The sequence below is a fragment of the Chiloscyllium punctatum genome, chromosome 22, assembly GCF_047496795.1.
Source record: "Chiloscyllium punctatum isolate Juve2018m chromosome 22, sChiPun1.3, whole genome shotgun sequence".
Taxonomy (NCBI): Eukaryota; Metazoa; Chordata; class Chondrichthyes; order Orectolobiformes; family Hemiscylliidae; genus Chiloscyllium; species Chiloscyllium punctatum.
The window spans coordinates 25,679,096-25,699,607 of record NC_092760.1 but is presented as its reverse complement, the minus strand read 5'-3'; the positions used below and the strand labels follow the sequence as shown (position 1 = coordinate 25,699,607).

The 20,512-nt window shown below is 48.7% G+C and overlaps 1 protein-coding gene and 1 long non-coding RNA gene across 2 annotated transcripts in view; both read left to right on the top strand.

The window, feature by feature from the left end:
- LOC140493468 (uncharacterized) overlaps positions 1-20,512 on the top strand; it is a 724,813-nt gene that overhangs the window by 662,836 nt on the left and 41,465 nt on the right. The gene's annotated exons all lie outside the window — the stretch shown is intronic.
- LOC140493465 (prostatic acid phosphatase-like) overlaps positions 16,470-20,512 on the top strand; it is a 42,508-nt gene continuing 38,465 nt past the window's right edge. The window contains exon 1 of the mRNA XM_072591925.1: positions 16,470-16,638. Within this exon, the coding sequence (XP_072448026.1) occupies positions 16,537-16,638 (102 nt within the window). The 5' untranslated portion in view covers positions 16,470-16,536. The remainder of the gene's footprint in view (positions 16,639-20,512) is intronic.

The following is a 20,512-nucleotide window of genomic DNA, read 5'->3' as shown; positions in this document are numbered from 1 at the left end:
CAAGTTTTAGATTTTCCAGTTCATAGAATCATAGAATCCCTACAGTGTGGAAACAGGCCTTTCGGCCCAACAAGTCCACACCAACCCACCAAAGAGAAACCCATCCAGACACATTCCCCTATATTTAACCCCTGACTAATGCACTCAACCTACACATCCCTGTTAAAAATCACACAACACCAGGTTATAGTCCAACAGGTTTATTTGGAAGCACTAGCTTTCGGAGCACTGTTCACATCCACCTGATGAAGGAGCAGCGCTCAAAAAGCTAGTGCTTCGAAATAAACCTGTTGGACTATAACCTGGTGTTGTATGATTTTTTTAACTTTGTACACCCCAGTGGCGTCTCCAAATCATGACTACACATCCCCGAACACTGTGGACAATTTAGCATGGCCAATTCACCTAACCTGCACACCTTTGGATTGTGAGAGGAAACCAGAGCACCCGGAGGAAACCCACATAGACATGTCAGTATTAATTCATTAGTAGTGATGTCAAATTGCTCCCACAGCAATCTAATCTCAGCTTGTCAGTGGTAGGAATCTTCTAGGCTGCATGCTAGTGTTATTGCTTTAGTAGCCTTTTTTCCGAATTTGTTATGTTTCTTGCCTTATATTTTTTACCCATATTTCAGGACCAGGCTGGGCTGCTCCTGAATTCTGTACCTATTTTAAAAGGGTATTGTCTGAGAGTGTCCTCCCATGTCAGACAAGTTGACACGTGCCCCACTTTGTGAGCAAGCATACTATTGCTGTGTCCTTGACTGGATTTCTCTTCCATGTTATTTAGTTATGGTAAGTGGCTGTAGTTGGGGTAAGACTTCAGCAAAAGTCTTGTTGCAGCCTCACAATGTCTTAAATGTGTAGAACTAGCGCACAGTGACTCCTTCGAACACTAACCAAAGATAGGTCTTTAATCCCTTCTCGCGGTCTGACTGTATAGTTTCCCACACCTGTGTATTACCATCTATTCCTGGGTCCCTGACCCAATCTCTTTAAAACACCTAGCGGTCATAGAATCTTAGAGTCATAGAGATGTACAGCATGGAAACAGACCCTTCGGTCCAACCCATCCATGCCGACCAGATATCCCAACCCAATCTAGTCCCACCTGCCAGCACCTGGCCCATATCCCTCCAAACCCTTCCTACTCATATACCCATCCAAATGCCTTTTAAATGTTGCAATTGTACCAGCGTCCACCACATCCTCTGGCAGCTCATTCCATACATGTACCACCCTCTGTGTGAAAAAGTTGCCTCTTAGGTCTTTTTTATATCTTTCCCCTCTCACCCTAAACCTATGCCCTCTCGTTCTGGACTCCCTGACCCCAGGGAAAAGACTTTGTATATTTATCCTATCCATGCCCCTCATAATTTTGTAAACCTCTATAAGGTCACCCCTCAGCCTCCGACGCTCCAGGGAAAACAGCCCCAGCCTGTTCAGCCTCTCCCTGTAGCTCAGATCCTCCAACCCTGGCAACATCCTTGTAAATCTTTTCTGAACACTTTCAAGTTTCACAACATCTTTCCGATAGGAAGGAGACCAGAATTGCATGCAATATTCCAACAGTGGCCTAACCAATGTCCTGCACAGTCGCAACATGACCGCCCAACTCCTGTACTCAATACTCTGACCAATAAAGGAAAGCATACCAAACGCCTTCTTCACTATCCTATCTACCTGCAACTCCACTTTCAAGGATCTATGAACCTGCACTCCAAGGTCTCTTTGTTCAACAACACTCCCTAGGACCTGACCATTAAGTGTATAAGTCCTGCTAAGATTTGCTTTCCCAAAATGCAGCACTTCGCATTTTATCTGAATTAAACTCCATCTGCCACTTCTCAGCCCATTGGCCCATCTGGTCCAGATCCTGTTGTAATCTGAGGTAACCATCTTCGCTGTCCACTACTCCTCCAATTTTGGTGTCACCTGCAAACTTACTAACTGTACCTCAAATGCTTGCATCCAAATCATTTATGTAATAGACAAAAAGTAGAGGACCCAGCACCGATACTTGTGGCACTCCACTGGTCACAGGCCTCCAGTCTGAAAAACAACCCTCCACCACCACCCTCTGTCTTCTATCTTTGAGCCAGTTCTGTATCCAAATGGCTAGTTCTCTCTGTATTCCATGAGATCTAACCTTGCTAATCAGTCTCCCATGGGGAACCTTGTCGAATGCCTTACTTAAGTCCATATAGATCACATCTACTGCTCTGCCCTCATCAATCTTCTTTGTTACTTCTTCAAAAAGCTCAATCCAGTTTGTGAGACATGATTTCCCACGCACAAGGCCATGTTGACTATTCCTAATCAGTCCTTGCCTTTCCAAATACATGTCCATCCTGTCCCTCAGGATTCCCTCCAACAACTTGCCCACCACTGAGGTCAGGCTCACCGGTCTATAGTTCCCTGGCTTGTCTGTACCGCCCTTCTTAGAACATAGAACATAGAACATAGAAAAATACAGCGCAGTACAGGCCCTTCGGCCCTCGATGTTGTGCCGACCGAAGCCTACCTAACCTACACTAGCCCACTATCCTCCATATGCCTATCCAATGCTCGCTTAAATGACCATAAAGAGGGAGAGTCCACCACTGCTACTGGCAGGGCATTCCATGAACTCACGACTCGCTGAGTAAAAAATCTACCCCTAACATCTGTCATGCTAAATTGGCCATGCTAAATTGCCCGTAGTGTTAGGTAAGGGGTATCTGTAGATGTACATGTACATGTAGGGGTATGGGTGGGTTACGCTTCGGCGGGGCGGTGTGGACTTGTTGGGCCGAAGGGCCTGTTTCCACACTGTAAGTAATCTAATCTAATCTAATCTAATCTAATCTAATCTATACCTACCACCCCTTAATTTAAAGCTGTGTCCCCTAGTAACAGCTGACTCCATACGCGGAAAAAGGTTCTCACTGTCAACCCTATCTAAACCCCTAATCATCTTGTACACCTCGATCAAATCTCCCCTAAACCTTCTTTTCTCCAATGAGAACAGCCCCAAGTGCCTCAGCCTTTCCTCATACGATCTTCCTACCATACCAGGCAACATCCTGGTAAACCTCCTCTGCACTCGTTCCAATCCCTCCCCATCCTTCCTATAGTATGGCGACCAAAACTGCACACAATACTCCAGATGAGGCCGCACCAGAGTCTTATACAACTGCAACATGACCTCAGGACTCCGGAACTCAATTCCTCTACCAATAAAGCCCAGTACACCATATGCCTTCTTCACCGCACTATTTACCTGGGTGGCAACTGTCAAAGATCTGTGTACATGGACACCAAGATCCCTCTGCTCATCCACACTGCCAAGTAGTCTAACATTAGCCCAGTAATCCATCTTCTTGTTACTCCTACCAAAGTGAATGACTTCACACTTAGCTACATTGAATTCCATTTGCCACCTTTCTACCCAGCTCTGCAACTTATCTATATCCCGCTGTAACCTGCCACATCCTTCTTCGCTGTCCACAACTCCACCGACTTTCGTGTCATCCGCAAACTTGCTCACCCAGCCTTCAAGCCCTTCCTCCAGGTCATTTATAAAAATGACAAACAGCAATGGTCCCAAAACAGATCCTTGTGGAACACCGCTAGTAACTGCACTCCAAGATGAACCTATACCATCAACTACTACCCTCTGTCTCCTTCCAGCCAGCCAATTCCTAATCCAAACCTCTAATGCACCCTCAATGCCATACCTCCGTAGTTTTTGCAGTAGCCTGCCATGGGGTACCTTATCGAACGCCTTGCTAAAATCCATATACACCACATCTACTGCTTTACCCTCGTCCACTTCCTTGGTCACCTTCTCAAAGAATTCAATAAGGTTTGTGAGGCACGACCTGCCCTTCACAAAACCATGCTGACTATCCTTGATCACATTATTCCTATCCAGATGTTCATAAATCCTATCCCTTACAATTCTCTCTAAGACTTTGCCCACAACAGAAGTGAGACTCACTGGCCTATAGTTACTCGGGCTGTCCCTACTCCCCTTCTTGAACAAGGGCACCACATTCGCTATCCTCCAGTCTTCTGGCACTATTCCCGTAGACAACGAGGACATAAAAATCAAGGCCAATGGCTCCGCTATCTCCTCCCTAGCTTCCCAGAGGATCCTAGGATAAATGCCATCAGGCCCAGGGGACTATCTATTTTCACCCTTTCCAGTATTCCCCAGACCTCTTCCCTACGTACCTCAAAGCCATCCGTTCTAATCACTTGTGACTCAATATTCACATCAGCAACAGTGTCCTGTTCCTGAGTGAATACTGATGAAAAGTATTGATTTAGTGTCTCTCCAATCTCCTCTGCCTCCACACACAACTTTCCACTACTATCCTTGACTGGACCGATAGCTACCCTAGTCATTCTTAAACAATAGCACCACGTTTGCCAACCTCCAGTCTTCCAGCACCTCATCTGTGACTATTGATGATACAAATTTCTCAGCAAGAGGCCCAGCAATCACTTCTCTAGCTTCCCACAGGTACACCTGATCAGGTCCTGGAGATTTATCCACCTTTAACCGTTTCAAGACATCCAGCACTTCCTCCTCTGGAATCTGGATGTTTTGCAAGATGTCACCATCTATTTCTCTACAGTCTACATCTTCCATATCCTTTTCCACAGTAAATACTGATGCAAAATATTCATTTAGTATCGCCCCCATTTTCTGTGGCTCCACACAAAGGCCGCCTTGCTGATCTTTGAGGGGTGAAAATGTGGTTTGAGAACATGGCTGAAGAGGGATCTTTGAGGGGCTCTATTCTGTCTATAGTTGCCCTTTTGTCCTTAAGATATTTGTAAAAGCCCTTTGGATTCTCCTTAATTCTATTTGCCAAAGCTATCTCATGTCCCCGTTTTGCCCTCCGGATTTCCCTCTTAAGTATACTCCTAATTTCGTTTCGATAGAGTATGTAGGAGTGTCAACAGCAGCCAATGTTTCTACTCCTTTTAAACAGAAAAGTAATATTTCCTCAACTGTTTGGAACTTAAAAATCCCTCAACTCTTTTGACTCTAAAATAACGTTCCTTTGACTCTATATAATGGATGACTTTCCTTCAGCTCTGTTCCCACCAAACACTCCTGGGGAAGGGAAAACAAGGGATCAAAGTAAAGTAAACTTTCCTCTATTCCTTCAAACTCAAAGTAAAGTAAAAATCAAATTCCGTCAGCTCCATACCTATCGAACCCTTCCAGGACAGGGACAACAAGGGTTTAAAATTCAAGAGGAAAATTTCTTCTACTCATTGGACCTGAAAATAAATTAGAATACATCTCCCCATCAGACACTCCTGGCATAGGCACAACAGAGAGTTAAAGTAAAAGCTCCCCTGGTTTTTGAGGACTCCATAATATCTCTTATGTTTCTCCAGGCTGACTTCCTGAGAATCTCTCTTTAACCTGCCACTCTTTCCAGCTTGTATTTTGCTTGCTGTAGAACACCTGGCTGATAGGCCAATGTCTGGTTGGCTGCCTCTATCCTCAGTTACTCACTTGATTCCTGGCTGTCATGTGGGGCAATTTACCCTCTTAATAATGGCTCAACCCGAATTCTTAGGATCCCAGACTGGTGGGTTCGACTTCGGAGGACCTGATGGTCACAAGGGATGCCAAAATGTTGTCTGGTTCCTTGCTAAACAAGCTTGACAACATCAACCAGAATGTTATGAGTGAATTTGCCCAGGTGTCCCACAATACCAAAGCAGTCAAATTAAAATGAACACATGCCGGTACCAATGTTAAACAGTGCAAATTTTATTCGGAACAGAGTTGCAATAGCCTTTGATACTAAATATATTTATCCCTAATCCTATTTGTTCCCTGACATTTACAATATTTGCCGAGTCTCTTGTAAATCTATGCAGTTGCTCTGTCACTGGCTCTGTTTCTGCCAAGCTACCTTCTTCCCCTCTCTCTCTGGATGGACAGCTGGCCTCTGTCTCTTGCCCTGCTGGTGTCTTCAGAACGTCTCCGATAATTCAAGAGCAGTTCCAAGATTCCAGGAGCGAGGTCTGCAGGTGAATCCTGTTTTTATACCTTTTAGATGGTTTTCTGGATCTTTCTATAGTTCTGGCCAATCAGGAAGATGCACTTAATAATTTGAAACAGAGTCAATCATTTAAATGGCATGCTACTGTTAGTTTCTTTCTGGAACAGGATTCGGTGATTTTCTCTGTGTCCTCCTTCGTTTAGTGGATAAGTTTTTGGGGGTTTGTCCGGGATAACTATTGCCTTTTATATTATGCTAATTGCAACAGCACCAGGCTGCTTTGTTTGCATTGTTTCAGGTGTATGGATTTCAGAGTTTTACTTGGCCAATGTACCCAGCATCCCTTGCTATTTGGCCTAGTGAACTATCTACCTGTGTTTTAGCAGCCAGGTGGCTGCTACAAGGCACTGTGGTTGCATCCAACATGTTGCGTAAACACCTTAGCATCTGTTTGTAGTATTCTGAGCTCCACATGACACTGTGTGGGTGAAATCCCTTCCTGTCACATGGAGTCCCCCTGGCTGGACCGTCACAACTTCAGCCGCAACATGTGTTCAGTCAACAACATCCTTCACCCAGTGATTCTCTCATCTTGCCTCTTCCATTCAATGGATATGTTGGCTGTCCATATTGAAGAGGGCATCAGTTACCACCTGGAACCCACAAATTAACTGTAGACTGAGGTATGCCACAGATATCTTGATTAGAAATGGGTAACAAAACTAACATCAGTGCTACTGGCATTTGGTGCCCACACCTTCCACGGGGCTCTGTTTGTCCTCCATTTTGGCTCACACAACTCAGCCAATCCTCCCTCACCTCAATATTGGTGCATGCTTCAGTGCCACCACCACTTGGTATTCTGAAAACAGTTCAGACCCTGATTCTGGACAGTAGCTTTCTGGCTATCTCTCTGTAGGAATTAGGCTTACAGTGTGGAAACAGGCCCTTTGGCCCAACAAGTCCACACCGACCCACCGAAGCACAACCATTCCAGACCCATTCCCTTACATTTCACCCCTTCACCTAACACTACGGGCAATTTAGCCTGGCCAATTCACCTAACCTGCACATCTTTGGACTGTGGGAGGAAACCGGAGCACCCGGAGGAAACCCACGCAGACACGGGGAGAATGTGCAAACTCCACACAGTCAGTCGCCTGAGGCAGGGATTGAACCTGTGTCTCGGGCACTGTGAGGCAGCAGTGCTAACCACTTTGGCACCGTGCTGCCCACCCACTGTGCCACTGTGCTGCCCATCAGGCAGAGACGATATGGTTTTGTGAAAGAGAAATTTAGCAGCATTTTCTGAGGATGTAATAAAGAGGTTGGTTACAGGAGAATTTGGATTTCCAAAAGACATTTGATTGTCGAGAGTATAGAAGTTACAGTGCAAAAGTGTATGATGTGGATAAGTGATATACTATTGTTGATACAGGATCGGCTAATTAACAGGAAACAACTGAGATATACGTTATTATTTTTAGGTTACCAAAATGAACTGTTGGAGTGCCACAGCAATTAATTATGGGGCTTCAACTATTTATGATCCACACGAATGGCCTAGATGAAGAGACGGACAACGTTGTAGCCAGATTTGCTGATGATAAAAAGATACAAATTGGAGATAAAAGAATATACCAAGGAATGTTAAGTGCATATGCAAAACTTGATAAATTGAGTAAAAGTTATGAGAAAGTGGGGTTGGCAGAAAGAATAGAAAAGCAGAGTGTTACTTAAATGGGGAAGAGAACCACTGAATGGGTAGTACAGCATGAATCACAGACTGCTCGTATTCAGATCCATCAAATAATTCGTTTTGATGGTCTTATCTGAGGAGGTATACTTGCGTTGGAAATAGTTCAGAGAATGTTCAGTAGCTTGATTCCTGGAATGAGATAATTTGTCTTTTGAACAGAGGTTGAACAGTTTGGGTACATACTCCTTTGAGTTTAAAAGATTAAGGGGAAATCTTATTGAAGCATTAAGATTCTGAAGGGCTGGTCAGAGAGGAAAAGTACAATGAGAGGAGATGCTGAGACAATCATCAGTCGGGGGGGGGGGGGGATCTGGAAGGAGACAGCACAGTCAAACAAATAGTCTTCTATTCAAAATGAATTTGGGTAGAATTTCTTCCTCTCAAGAGAATTTTCTTCCCGAAGGAGCTGCAAAGGCTGAGTTATACATATCTTTAATCTACAATCATGTCAAGAGTTCTGAAGGAGAGATAGCAAAGTGGAGTTACGTCCATAACTAGATCAGACATGAATAAAGCTTTGAGTTTGAAGGGACAAATGGCTTTCTCCTGCTCCTGATTCATGCTCTTACTTTTTTGTGTTCTCACTCTTTCTTTCTCTAACTCACCATCTCCCTGACTGCCTTTTGGTCCTTCTTACCTCCTCTCTGTTAAGCGCTCATTATCTTCATCCCACTATCCTTACCTATGTTTTTTGCACTCTCACACTGGTCACTTATCTTTCTCTGCCCCTTTCACCCTCTCTATCTCAGTTTCTCTCTTTACCCTTGTTTGTCTCCAACTATCACTTTTTGTTGCACTGTCTTGAGCTCCTCCTATCAGTCTCTCTGTCTCTTATTGTTCCCTCAGTCAGTCCCATCAAATTTTGGTGTCTCTGTCTCAATATCTTTCTTTCCTTGTCTTTGTCTCTTTGTGTCTTTGCTATTTTCTGTCTTGCTATTGTAAAACGTACTTTTAGTTTTTGGACTTTTAACTCAATAAAGAGAAAAGATAGCGTTTTAAACCAAGAAAACTTCAACAGAAGATGTTGCAGTTTAAAAAAGGTACTGGAACGCATTATAACTTACATCTACAAATTCAAGCAGATGAGAGGGGAAAGGTATAAAAGGGACCTAAAGGGGCAAATTTTTCACACAGAGGGTGGTGCATGTATGGAATGAGCTGCCAGAGGAAGTGGTGGAGGCTGGTACAGTTGCAGCATTTAAAAGGATCTGGATGGGTATATGAATAGGAAGGGTTTGGAGGGATGTGGGCCAAGTGCTGTCTGGTCAGAGTAAAAAAAATGCTGGAATCCAAAATAGACAGGCAGGAGGCTGAAATCGAAGCACTCAATGTTGAGCCCTCTAGGCTGTAGGCTACCCAGGTGGAAGATGAGGTGCTGTTCCTCCAATTTGTGGTCATTTTAGCAATGGAGGAGGCCAAGGATGGTCATGTCAGAAAGGGAGTGGGAAGGGGAATTGAAATAGGCAGTGACTGGGAGGTTCGGTTGGACCTTGAGGGCCCGGCTGAGTTGCTCGGTGAGCCGTTCCCTATGTTACATTCGGTCTCCCTGATGTAGACAAGATTACATTGGGAGCACCTGATGCAGTAAACGAGGTTGGAAGAGAGGCAAGTGAACCTCTGTCTCACCTGGAAGGACAGTTTGGGGCCCTGGATGGAGGTGAGGGGGGGTGGTATACTGGCAGGCTTTGCATCTTTTCCGGTTGGAGGGGAGGTACCTGGGGGTTCGGGGGTGGGGGGGGAGAGTGGCACAAACCAAGGACTGTCAAAGGGAACGGTCCTTGTGGAAGGCAGAGAGGGATGGGGAGGGGAAGATGTTCTTGATGGTGGGGTCTAGTTGGAGTTGGTGGAAGTATTGGATGTGGAGACTGGTGGGGTGGTAGGTGAGGACAAGGGGGATCCTGTCTTTATTGTGTTGGGGGGCGCTTAGAGCAGTGGAACGGGGAATGGAGTGCTGTCTGGATGATGGTGGGGGGAGAAGCACATTGTGTTCGAAACAGGTGGACACCTGGGATGCTTGGGAGTGGAATGTCTCCTCGTCCGAGCAGATGTGGCGGAGGCGGAGGATTTGGGTGAATGGGATGGAGTTCTTGCAGGATACTGGGTGGGAGGATGTGTTATAGGAGGAGGTGTTATAGGGTTAGTTATAGGAGTCTGTAGATTTGTAGTAAAAGTCTGTCCGGAGACTGTCGCCGGAGATGGAAATGGTAAGGTCAAGAAAAAGGAGGGAGGTGCCCGAGATGGACCAAGTGAATTTGAGGGTGGGGTGGAAGTTGTCCTCCAGTTCAGCCTGGATTCAGGATGCTGCACTGATGTGTCATCGATGTAACGGTGGAAGAGTTGGGGCACAGTGCCTGTGTAGGGACTGTTTGACATGGCCAACAAAGAGGCAAGCGTAGTGGGGGCCAGTCTGGGTGCCCATGGTCCCCCCCTTGAGTTGGAGGAAATGGGCGACGTTAAAGGAAAAGCTATTAAAGGTGAGGACCAGTTCGACGAGGCGGAGGAGGGTATTGGTGGAGGGAGACTGGATGGATCTGTTGGAGTGGAAGAAACTGAGGGCCTGAAGGTCATCCTTGTGAAGCACGCATGTAAGGATTGCATGTCCATAGTGAAGATAAAGCGCAGAGGGCCGGGGAAATGGAAGTGTCTGAAGTATCTGGTCGGCATGGACGAGTTGGACCAAAGGGTCTGTTTCTGTGCTGTACTTCTCTAAGACTCGAAGAGAATGCTTAACACCTCAGCTCCAGTAGTGTGTGTTTAGGGTAGTTTTGCCCAGAGTCTTTTGATTAGTTTTTGAACAAGGGGCAGTTCTGGATGTTCAAGAGTGCTCAGAATGATGTTGAGACCATCATTATATTTCCTTTATTTCTTTTTTCTTTGGTTTGGAATAGTCAGCTGTATTTGAGAATTGAACTTTGAACAACAGCTTCTTTTAAAAAACAATAGAGAACAGACAACTGATATTTGCTGTTGGGAACTGGCCTGGAAAGATAATTCAGGTTAATGACTGTTCGAAGGATACTTGAGACATTAAGCACTGAGATGTTGTTACGTTCAGGGACTGGCAGCTGATTGGATATTGAATTGGTCAATTAAGGGAAGACTGGCCAGCCAACCACAGAGAACATAGAAAAATGTGCAAAATAAACAAAGGGTGAACTGGGTTTGTTTTAATAGCAAGAAACAGTTTTGCTTGGGGGAGCTGCTGTATTGGAGGAGAAAGTGAGGACTCCAGGTGCTGGAGATCAGAGCTGAAAATGTGTTGCTGGAAAAGCGCAGCAGGTCAGGCAGCATCCAAGCAACAGGAGAATCGACATTTCGGGCATAAGCCCTTCTTCAGGAATGAGGAAAGTGTGTCCAGCAGGCTAAGATAAAAGGTAGGGAGGAGGGACTTGGGGGAGGGGTGTTGGGAATGCGATAGGTGGAGGGAGGTCAAGGTGAGGGTGATAGGCCGGAGTGGGGTGGGGGCGGAGACGTCAGGAAGAAGATTGCAGGTTAGGAAGGCAGTGCTGAGTTCGAGGGATTTGACTGAGACAAGGTGGGGGGAGGGGAAATGAGGAAACTGGAGAAATCTGAGTTCATCCCTTGTGGTTGGAGGGTTCCCAGGCAGAAGATGAGGCGCTCTTCCTCCAACCGTCGTGTTGCTATGGTCTGGTGATGGAGGAGTCCAAGAACCTGCATGTCCTTGACAGAGTGGGAGGGGGAGTTGAAGTGTTGAGCCACGGGGTGGTTGGGTTGGTTGGTCCGGGTGTCCCAGAGGTGTTCTCTGAAACGTTCCGCAAGTAGGCGGCCTGTCTCCCCAATATAGAGGAGGCCACATCGGGTGAAGCGGATGCAGTAAATGATGTGTGTGGAGGTGCAGGTGAATTTGTGGCGGATATGGAAGTGTCCCTTGGGGCCTTGGAGGGAAGTAAGGTGTGGGCGCAAGTTTTGCATTTCTTGCGGTTGCAGGGGAAGGTGCCGGGAGTGGAGGTTGGGTTGGTGGGGGGTGTGGACCTGATGAGGGAGTCACGGAGGGAGTGGTCTTTTCGGAACGCTGATAGGGGAGGGAAGGGAAATATATCCTTGGTGGTGGGGTCCGTTTGGAGGTGGCGGAAATGACGGCGGATGACACGCTGGACATGGAGGTTGGTGGGGTGGTAGGTGAGGATCAGTGGGGTTCTGTCCTGGTGGTGATTGGAGGGCGGGGCTCAAGGGCGGAGGAGTGGGAAGTGGAGGAGATGGGGTGGAGAGCATCATCGATCACGTCAGGGGGGAAATTGCGGTCTTTGAAGAAGGAGGCCATCTGGGTTGTACGGTTTTGGAACTGGTCCTCCTGGGAGCAGATGCGGCAGAGACGAAGGAATTGGGAATATGGGATGGCGTTTTTACAGGGGGCAGAGTGGGAGGAGGTGCAGTCTAGGTAGCTGTGGGAGTCGGTCGGTTTATAATAAATGTCCGTGTTGATTCGGTCACCCGAGATAGAAATGGAAAGGTCTAGGAAGGGGAGGGAGGAGTCTGAGATGGTCCAGGTGATGGTCCACCAACCTCCATGTACAGCGTATCATCCGCCGTCATTTCCGCCACCTCCAAACGGACCCCACCACCAAGGATATATTTCCCTTCCCTCCCCTATCAGCGTTCCGAAAAGACCACTCCCTCCGTGACTCCCTCGTCAGGTCCACACCCCCCACCAACCCAACCTCCACTCCCGGCACCTTCCCCTGCAACCGCAAGAAATGCAAAACTTGCGCCCACACCTTACTTCCCTCCAAGGCCCCAAGGGATCCTTCCATATCCGCCACAAATTCACCTGTACCTCCACACACATCATCTATTGCATCCGCTGCATCCGATGTGGCCTCCTCAATATTGGGGAGACAGGCCGCCTACTTGCGGAACGTTTCAGAGAACACCTCTGGGACACCCGGACCAACCAACCCAACCACCCCGTGGCTCAACACTTCAACTCCCCCTCCCACTCCACCAAGGACATGCAGGTTCTTGGACTCCTCCATCACCAGACCATGGCAACACGACGGTTGGAGGAAGAGCGCCTCATCTTCCGCCTGGGAACCCTCCAACCACAAGGAATGAACTCAGATTTCTCCAGTTTCCTCATTTCCCCTCCCCCCACCTTGTCTCAGTCAAATCCCTCGAACTCAGCACTGCCTTCCTAACCTGCAATCTTCTTCCTGACCTCTCCCCCCCACCCCACTCCGGCCTATCACCCTTACCTTGACCTCCTTCCACCTATCGCATTCCCAACGCCCCTCCCCCAAGTCCCTCCTCCCTACCTTTTATCTTAGCCTGCTGGACACACTTTCCTCATTCCTGAAGAAGGGCTTATGCCCGAAACGTCGATTCTCCTGTTGCTTGGATGCTGCCTGACCTGCTGCGCTTTTCCAGCAACACATTTTCAGGAGCTGCTGTATTGGGTTTGGTTTTGCTCTCTCCAGTTATTTTCCAGTTACCAACTTGTTGAAATTTCTGAGAATAGAATCCCAGTTGTACGTCATAAGCAAAAATCTCCAGAGGTCTGTGGAAATTGTTTGCAATGACCAGTAGCTTCAGAATTCAGTCAAGATGCACATAAAATGGCAAAATATGGTTGTTTATTTTCTTTCTTAATTTATCCCTAACTGTATCTGTCTGTTGGTGTGTAAATGGGGTTTATATTTCAAAGAAGTTGAGCATAGATTGTGGATATTAGATTGCCTTGAAATTTATCAATGTTCTGCTCAAGCTACATTTTAAATAATAAATTGTTACCCTTTATTTCAGTTATACACTTGAATTTGTGATTTTTAAAGTTTGATTAGGAACAATTGAGCAATTTTGAAGGTCACTGAATGTTCTAAAGATCACTGTTGTGAAATATTGTGTTATAGGCTATCTTTATTAACTCATTCACCAGGTCACTCTCTCCGTTAATACTGGGTTCCTGGTATTGGTACTGTATTTTGGGATCCTATTGCTGCCTTGAACTTGTGCTGTGATTGCTGAATAAAAGAGGCTGTTTTCACCACTAACCGATTCTGGTTATTATTTGAACGGTGTTGCAAATCCAGTGATAGTCAGCTTATTTGATTTGACTTGCTATCCCTGTGTTGTAATAATAGTAGGAACTTCTTCACTGGTTCCTAGACTAATAATGCTTTGTGTTTTGACAATATAGGAGAAACATTTTGCCCGCAAAGATAGCACCCACATCCCGTCCTCTCCCTCCTGTGAGTTTAAAACAGGAATTTACAGGCTGTCAGCTGAAACTAGTTAATTAGACAATCGAATTGATTCAGTTTCAGAAGCCTTTGAATTATGGCCATAGAATGAGGGTTTGTTCAGCGCTGCCTTGTTGGATGAGAGTGCAGCAGGAGTTTGGTGAAATAGGCCATCCCTTTCAGTAAGAAATCCTTTTTGAGTGAGGATTGCTCTTTAGGTGAGGTATCAACTTTAGGTGAGGAATTGCCTGGGGTGAAGAATCCCCTTTGAGTATAGAGTCTCTTAGATGCAAAGAATCCCCTAAGGATGAACAATCTCTTTTGGATGAGGAGATCTCTTGCCATCCTCCTTCCCTCCCGTGGTGAGATGGAGGAGACCTGCATATTCCACACAGCCCCGTTCTTGTTCCTTCAGTACTTCTCCATTCCTGATACGGTTGGATGGTTCTGTCAGGGGGCTGGCAATGAGAAGCCTGGCCAAATGGCTGGCATCTGTGTTCCAAGGTGGTCATCCTCAATGAGAGAGAGAGAGGGACTGATCATCACCATGACCCCAGAGTTGAAATTGCAGCAAACCTCCAGGGCAGGCACAAAGAAAATCAGGAAGAAGATGCCAGCCAAGGAACGAAGAAAGTTCAGAAAAGCAAGTTACGCCAACCAGTTCGACAAAGGTCACCCCATTTCTGCCAAGGTCATGGGCACCGGTGTTTTCCGGTGATCCATGGGGAGGAATCCAGCCCTGTCCACTAGAGCTCCCTGAGTGATGTCAGCTCCCGGGAGAGCCAGGCCACTGCCAGGTGCCCCACCATGATGGACAGCACCGCCTCCCTGTTGCTAGGGGCGGGGTGTCGGTTTCACGGCCCCGCCTCCCTGTTGCTAGGGGCGGGGTGTCGGTTTCACGGCCCCGCCTCTCGGTTGCTAGGGGCGGGGTGTCGGTTTCACGGCCCCGCCTCTCGGTTGCTAGGGGCGGGGTGTCGGTTTCAGGGCCCCGCCTCACGGTTGCTAGGGGCGGGGTGTCGGTTTCACGGCCCCGCCTCACGGTTGCTAGGGGCGGGGTGTCGGTTTCACGGCCCCGCCTCTCGGTTGCTAGGGGCGGATTGTCGGTTTCAGGGCCCCGCCTCTCGGTTGCTAGGGGCGGATTGTCGGTTTCAGGGCCCCGCCTCTCGGTTGCTAGGGGCGGGGTGTCGGTTTCAGGGCCCCGCCTCTCGGTTGCTAGGGGCGGATTGTCGGTTTCAGGGCCCCGCCTCTCGGTTGCTAGGGGCGGATTGTCGGTTTCAGGGCCCCGCCTCTCGGTTGCTAAGGGCGGATTGTCGGTTTCAGGGCCCCGCCTCTCGGTTGCTAAGGGCGGATTGTCGGTTTCAGGGCCCCGCCTCTCGGTTGCTAGGGGCGGGGTGTCGGTTTCACGGCCCCGCCTCTCGGTTGCTAGGGGCGGGGTGTCGGTTTCAGGGCCCCGCCTCTCGGTTGCTAGGGGCGGGGTGTCGGTTTCAGGGCCCCGCCTCTCGGTTGCTAGGGGCGGGGTGTCGGTTTCAGGGCCCCGCCTCTCGGTTGCTAGGGGCGGATTGTCGGTTTCACGGCCCCGCCTCTCGGTTGCTAGGGGCGGGGTGTCGGTTTCAGGGCCCCGCCTCTCGGTTGCTAGGGGCGGGGTGCCGGTGTCACGGCCCCGCCTCTCGGTTGCTAGGGGCGGATTGTCGGTTTCACGGCCCCGCCTCACGGTTGCTAGGGGCGGGGTGTCGGTTTCAGGGCCCCGCCTCTCGGTTGCTAGGGGCGGGGTGTCGGTTTAACGGCCCCGCCTCTCGGTTGCTAGGGGCGGATTGTCGGTTTCACGGCCCCGCCTCACGGTTGCTAGGGGCGGGGTGTCGGTTTCAGGGCCCCGCCTCTCGGTTGCTAGGGGCGGGGTGTCGGTTTCACGGCCCCGCCTCTCGGTTGCTAGGGGCGGGGTGTCGGTGTCACGGCCCCGCCTCTCGGTTGCTAGGGGCGAGGTGTCGGTCTCACGGCCCCGCCTCTCGGTTGCTAGGGGCGGGGTGTCGGTCTCACGGCCCCGCCTCTCGGTTGCTAGGGGCGGGGTGCCGGTGTCACGGCCCCGCCTCTCGGTTGCTAGGGGCGGATTGTCGGTTTCACGGCCCCGCCTCACGGTTGCTAGGGGCGGGGTGTCGGTTACAGGGCCCCGCCTCTCGGTTGCTAGGGGCGGGGTGTCGGTTTAACGGCCCCGCCTCTCGGTTGCTAGGGGCGGATTGTCGGTTTCACGGCCCCGCCTCACGGTTGCTAGGGGCGGGGGTGTCGGTTTCAGGGCCCCGCATCTCGGTTGCTAGGGGCGGGGTGTCGGTTTCACGGCCCCGCCTCTCGGTTGCTAGGGGCGGGGTGTCGGTGTCACGGCCCCGCCTCTCGGTTGCTAGGGGCGAGGTGTCGGTCTCACGGCCCCGCCTCTCGGTTGCTAGGGGCGGGGTGTCGGTCTCACGGCCCCGCCTCTCGGTTGCTAGGGGCGGGGTGTCGGTGTCACGGCCCCTCCCCTCCCTGTCTTGTGTGCTCAGCTGACGGAGTCGCGGTCCTCAGGCTCGTGCTCCATGGCGCCGATCGTCTGCTCCCGGGTTGTGCTGCTGCTTGTCCTGGTGTCGCTGGGCCTGGTGAGGGCGGCGGAGGGAAGGAGGCTGCACTTTGTCAACCTGGTGAGTGAGTGAGAGGGAGGGATGGAGTGAGAGAGGGAGGGATGGATGGAGTGAGAGAGGGAGGGATGGAGTGAGAGAGGGAGGGATGGAGTGAGTGAGAGAGGGAGGGAGTGAGTGAGAGAGGGATGGAGTGAGAGAGGGAGGGAGTGAGTGAGAGAGGGAGGGAGGGAGTGAGAGAGGGAGGGAGTGAGAGAGGGAGGGAGGGAGTGAGAGAGGGAGGGAGGGAGTGAGAGAGGGAGGGAGGGAGTGAGAGAGGGAGGGATGGAGTGAGAGAGGGAGGGATGGAGTGAGAGAGGGAGGGATGGAGTGAGAGAGGGAGGGATGGAGTGAGAGAGGGAGGGATGGAGTGAGGGAGGGATGGAGGGAGGGATGGAGTGAGGGAGGGATGGAGGGAGGGATGGAGTGAGAGTGAGGGAGGGATGGAGTGAGGGGGAGGGAGGGAGTGAGTGAGAGGGAGGGAGAGAGAGAGAGGGAGGGAGGGAGTCAGGGAGGGAGGGAGCGGGGGGGTGAGGGAGGGAGGGAGAGATTGGAGGAAGGAAGGAAGAAGTGAGGGATAGGGAAAGGGAGGATAGCGTGAAAATGGTGGGGTATGGTAGGCGGAGGGAGATATGAGGGAGGTGGGAGTAGGAGGGTCCAGGGGGATTGAGGTATGAAGAGTATTGAGACAGGGGATGGATGGATGGAGGTAGGGGCAGGGTAGAGGGATGGGAAGGTGGAGGAATGGATTGAGGGATCGAGGGTGAGAGAGTTTGGTGGTGGGGGTGGATGGAGGGAGGGTAGAGGGCATGGAGGAGGTGGGAGTGAAGGCAGCAGGAGGGGGGAGAGGTGAGGGGATAGTAGGAGGATGAGTGAGGTGAGTAGGAGGATGAAGGTCGATGGAGTGAAATAGACTTGAGTGAGAGGGGAAGGGGGGGAGAGACAAGAGAAATAAATAGAGTGGGAGTTGGTGAATGAAGGGGGTGCCCCTTGGATGGCACAGTACTTAACCCCCCCCCCCCCCTCACAGTTCAAAATGTGCAGGTTTGGTGGACTGGCCATGCTGAATAGAAGGGCCCTTATTGTCATATATACTCGATGAGTACAGTGAAAAGTTTATATGTCACCAATTACAGCACTGACCTAGATACAAGAGTATCTAGGCACAGCTTTCTTTGTTACAAGATTTGTTACAGAAATAAAATCAACGAGGAGAAAGGGTTCAGAACATTCTTCACACAGGAGGGAGACCAGAATTACACACAATATTCCAAAAGTGGCCTAACCAATATCCTGTACTTAAGAGTTGAAAGAAAATGTTTTCACTGAGGATCCTGAGTCTTTGGAGCTTTCTTCCTGGAAAGGTGGTTTAAAGTAGAGTCTGTAAATATTTTTATGGCCGAAGTGGGTAGAATTTTTGTTAAATAAAAGGTTTGAAAGGTTATCAGAGATAGGTGGATGTGTGGATTTGAGATTGCAGTCAGATCAGTTGTGACCTTATTGAATGGCAAAACCAAGGCCAATTGGTCTTGTCATGTTCAACATTTATATGTAAACAATCTCTGTCCTCCAGTCTGGTTACAGTAGGAAACTTGGCATTCTGCTGTATTCTACGTTGGATTATTCACGTCTGTTCCCAGGTTAAAACTTGCTCAAGGAATGAATTCCAGCACCAGCTGCAAATGTCTGAAGTCACTTTGGCATTACAATTCTTGGGTTGAGTTTAATTAGTGCAGGTTAGCTTTAAATCACTTTAACCACTGCTCAGGCCTCTGTACAGTTTCTTCACAGTCTGCATGCTTTAATTAAACAAACAGCAGGAGGTCTTTGTTCTGCCTGTAATAGAATCTAAGCATTATGGCTACTTGTGACCCTGTTGTCTGTTTTAAGGGGCTATTTATTTTTGCACTTCACTGTATACAGGGACTCCCTTGCTGCGCACATTGTGCAAGATTACCCTACGTGGTCTTTCAGCACTTATCATGAGCCCAGAATACTAGCTCTGTCTGTGTAGTTTAACCCAGGAGGCGGTAAACTCCAAGATGTGCTGGATTACACTGGCTGGACCAGTTCTTGTCACTGATGAGAAATCATTGATCTCAAAATAATGGGAGGAATAGATAGAGTCAGAGACTTTTCCCCAGGGCAGGATTGACTGGTACAAGGGGTCATAGTTTGAAGGTAGGAGGAAGGTATAAAGGAGATGTCAGAGGTAGGTTCTTTACGCAGAGAGTTGTGAATTCCTGCAGTGGTGGTGGAAGCAGAGTCATTGGGGACATTTAAGCGACTGTTGGACCCACACATGGAGAGCAGTGAGTTGAGGGGTGTGTAGGTTAAGTTACTATATTTTACATTAGGATTAGGTCTCGGCACAACATCGTAGGCCTAAGGGCCTGTTCTGTGCTGTACTTGTCTATGTTCTATATTCTACCCCTGTTCTTTTCCCAAGGTCTCACACATGAGATGCAATTCGCACACCCCAACTTCTGCAAACAGTTACGAGTTTATTAAAGCTTGTTCAAGCTCGGTGATCCCTTTGACCCTCTTCACAGGCATGCAAAATCCAGTCACAGAGGCCGAGAACAAAGAAAATACATCCTCTTTAGACAGGTCAATTGGTCATGCTCACAGATACTACCACCCCCCACCTTTATAACCACACGTTATCCCATGTACAATGGTAGGATGAGATCATCCTCAGATATAATGCAAATGTAAATGTCCTAATCCTGGGGAATAGTTATGCAGCCCATTTCCTGACTCAGTGATTCCCCAAGACAATGTAGGTGTGATATACTTCAGTGTCAGGGATGGGGGGGGGGGGGTGGATAATCATGCAAATGGATTTGATTGGCTGGGGGATGGCTATGAAAGCATTTCTGAATGGAAGGTACCGAATGAGAGTTTAATTTGATAATAGCAGGAGAAGAGTAGTAAATGGCAGCCCAAATGAAGTGTTGATGACAATGGACAGTCATCCACATTGCTGCATGCTATCTGTGAGACAGAATGTTGTCTCCACCCACTTCCAGAATGTTCAGCTTCTTGGAGAAAGACAGTACAGTTTAACCCTTTAACACTAGATTAATGTCCAGAGAGAGAGTACAATCTAACTTTTTAACATCGCACCAACATTTACAAGCTGAAGTAGCTGCAAACTCTGTTTTTCAAACATAAGCAATTTATCTATCCTGCTCTCGCCGCGAGCTTCACATTTTGACAGCTTGTGTATACCTTGTCTCAGAGGTTGAGACCACTTGTGTTGCATCACCTCTGAAAGCATTTCTCTCCATTTCTATCTTCCACCATCTCCATTAAGTTCCAGGGTCCTTGCTGAGCCATTAGAACATAGAACATAGAACAATACAGCGCAGTACAGGCCCTTTGGCCCTCGATGTTGCGCCGATCCAAGCCCACCTAACCTACACTAGCCCACTATCCTCCATATGCCTATCCAATGCCCGTTTAAATGCCCATAAAGAGGGAGAGTCCATCACTGCTACTGGCAGGGGCATTCCATGAACTCGCTGTGTACCATGAGTACAGACTGCACCAGCTGTACATTAAAACCACAGTTTTTAAAACTTCCGTCCTCAGTGTGTTTAACTGTTGGAGTTAACTGATCCTTTTGCAAGCTGTGTGCTCAGCTTCAGGCCTCCTTACAGGAAGGAAGTCAGGGCAAGTTGTTTGCAAAGAATACAGCTCTTTTTAAAAAAACAGTCACTTTTCACAACCTGTTGTATTTGTGAAAATAGGCTGATTTGGTTTAAGGTGTGTTGTGCCCTCTACTTCGAAATGAATGTGGAACAGCAAAGACCTAACGAGCCATTGGTGGCTTTTGCTGAGGGATTGTGTGCTCCATGTTAAGACCCCTGCTGAGCGAGGGTTAGGAGAATTG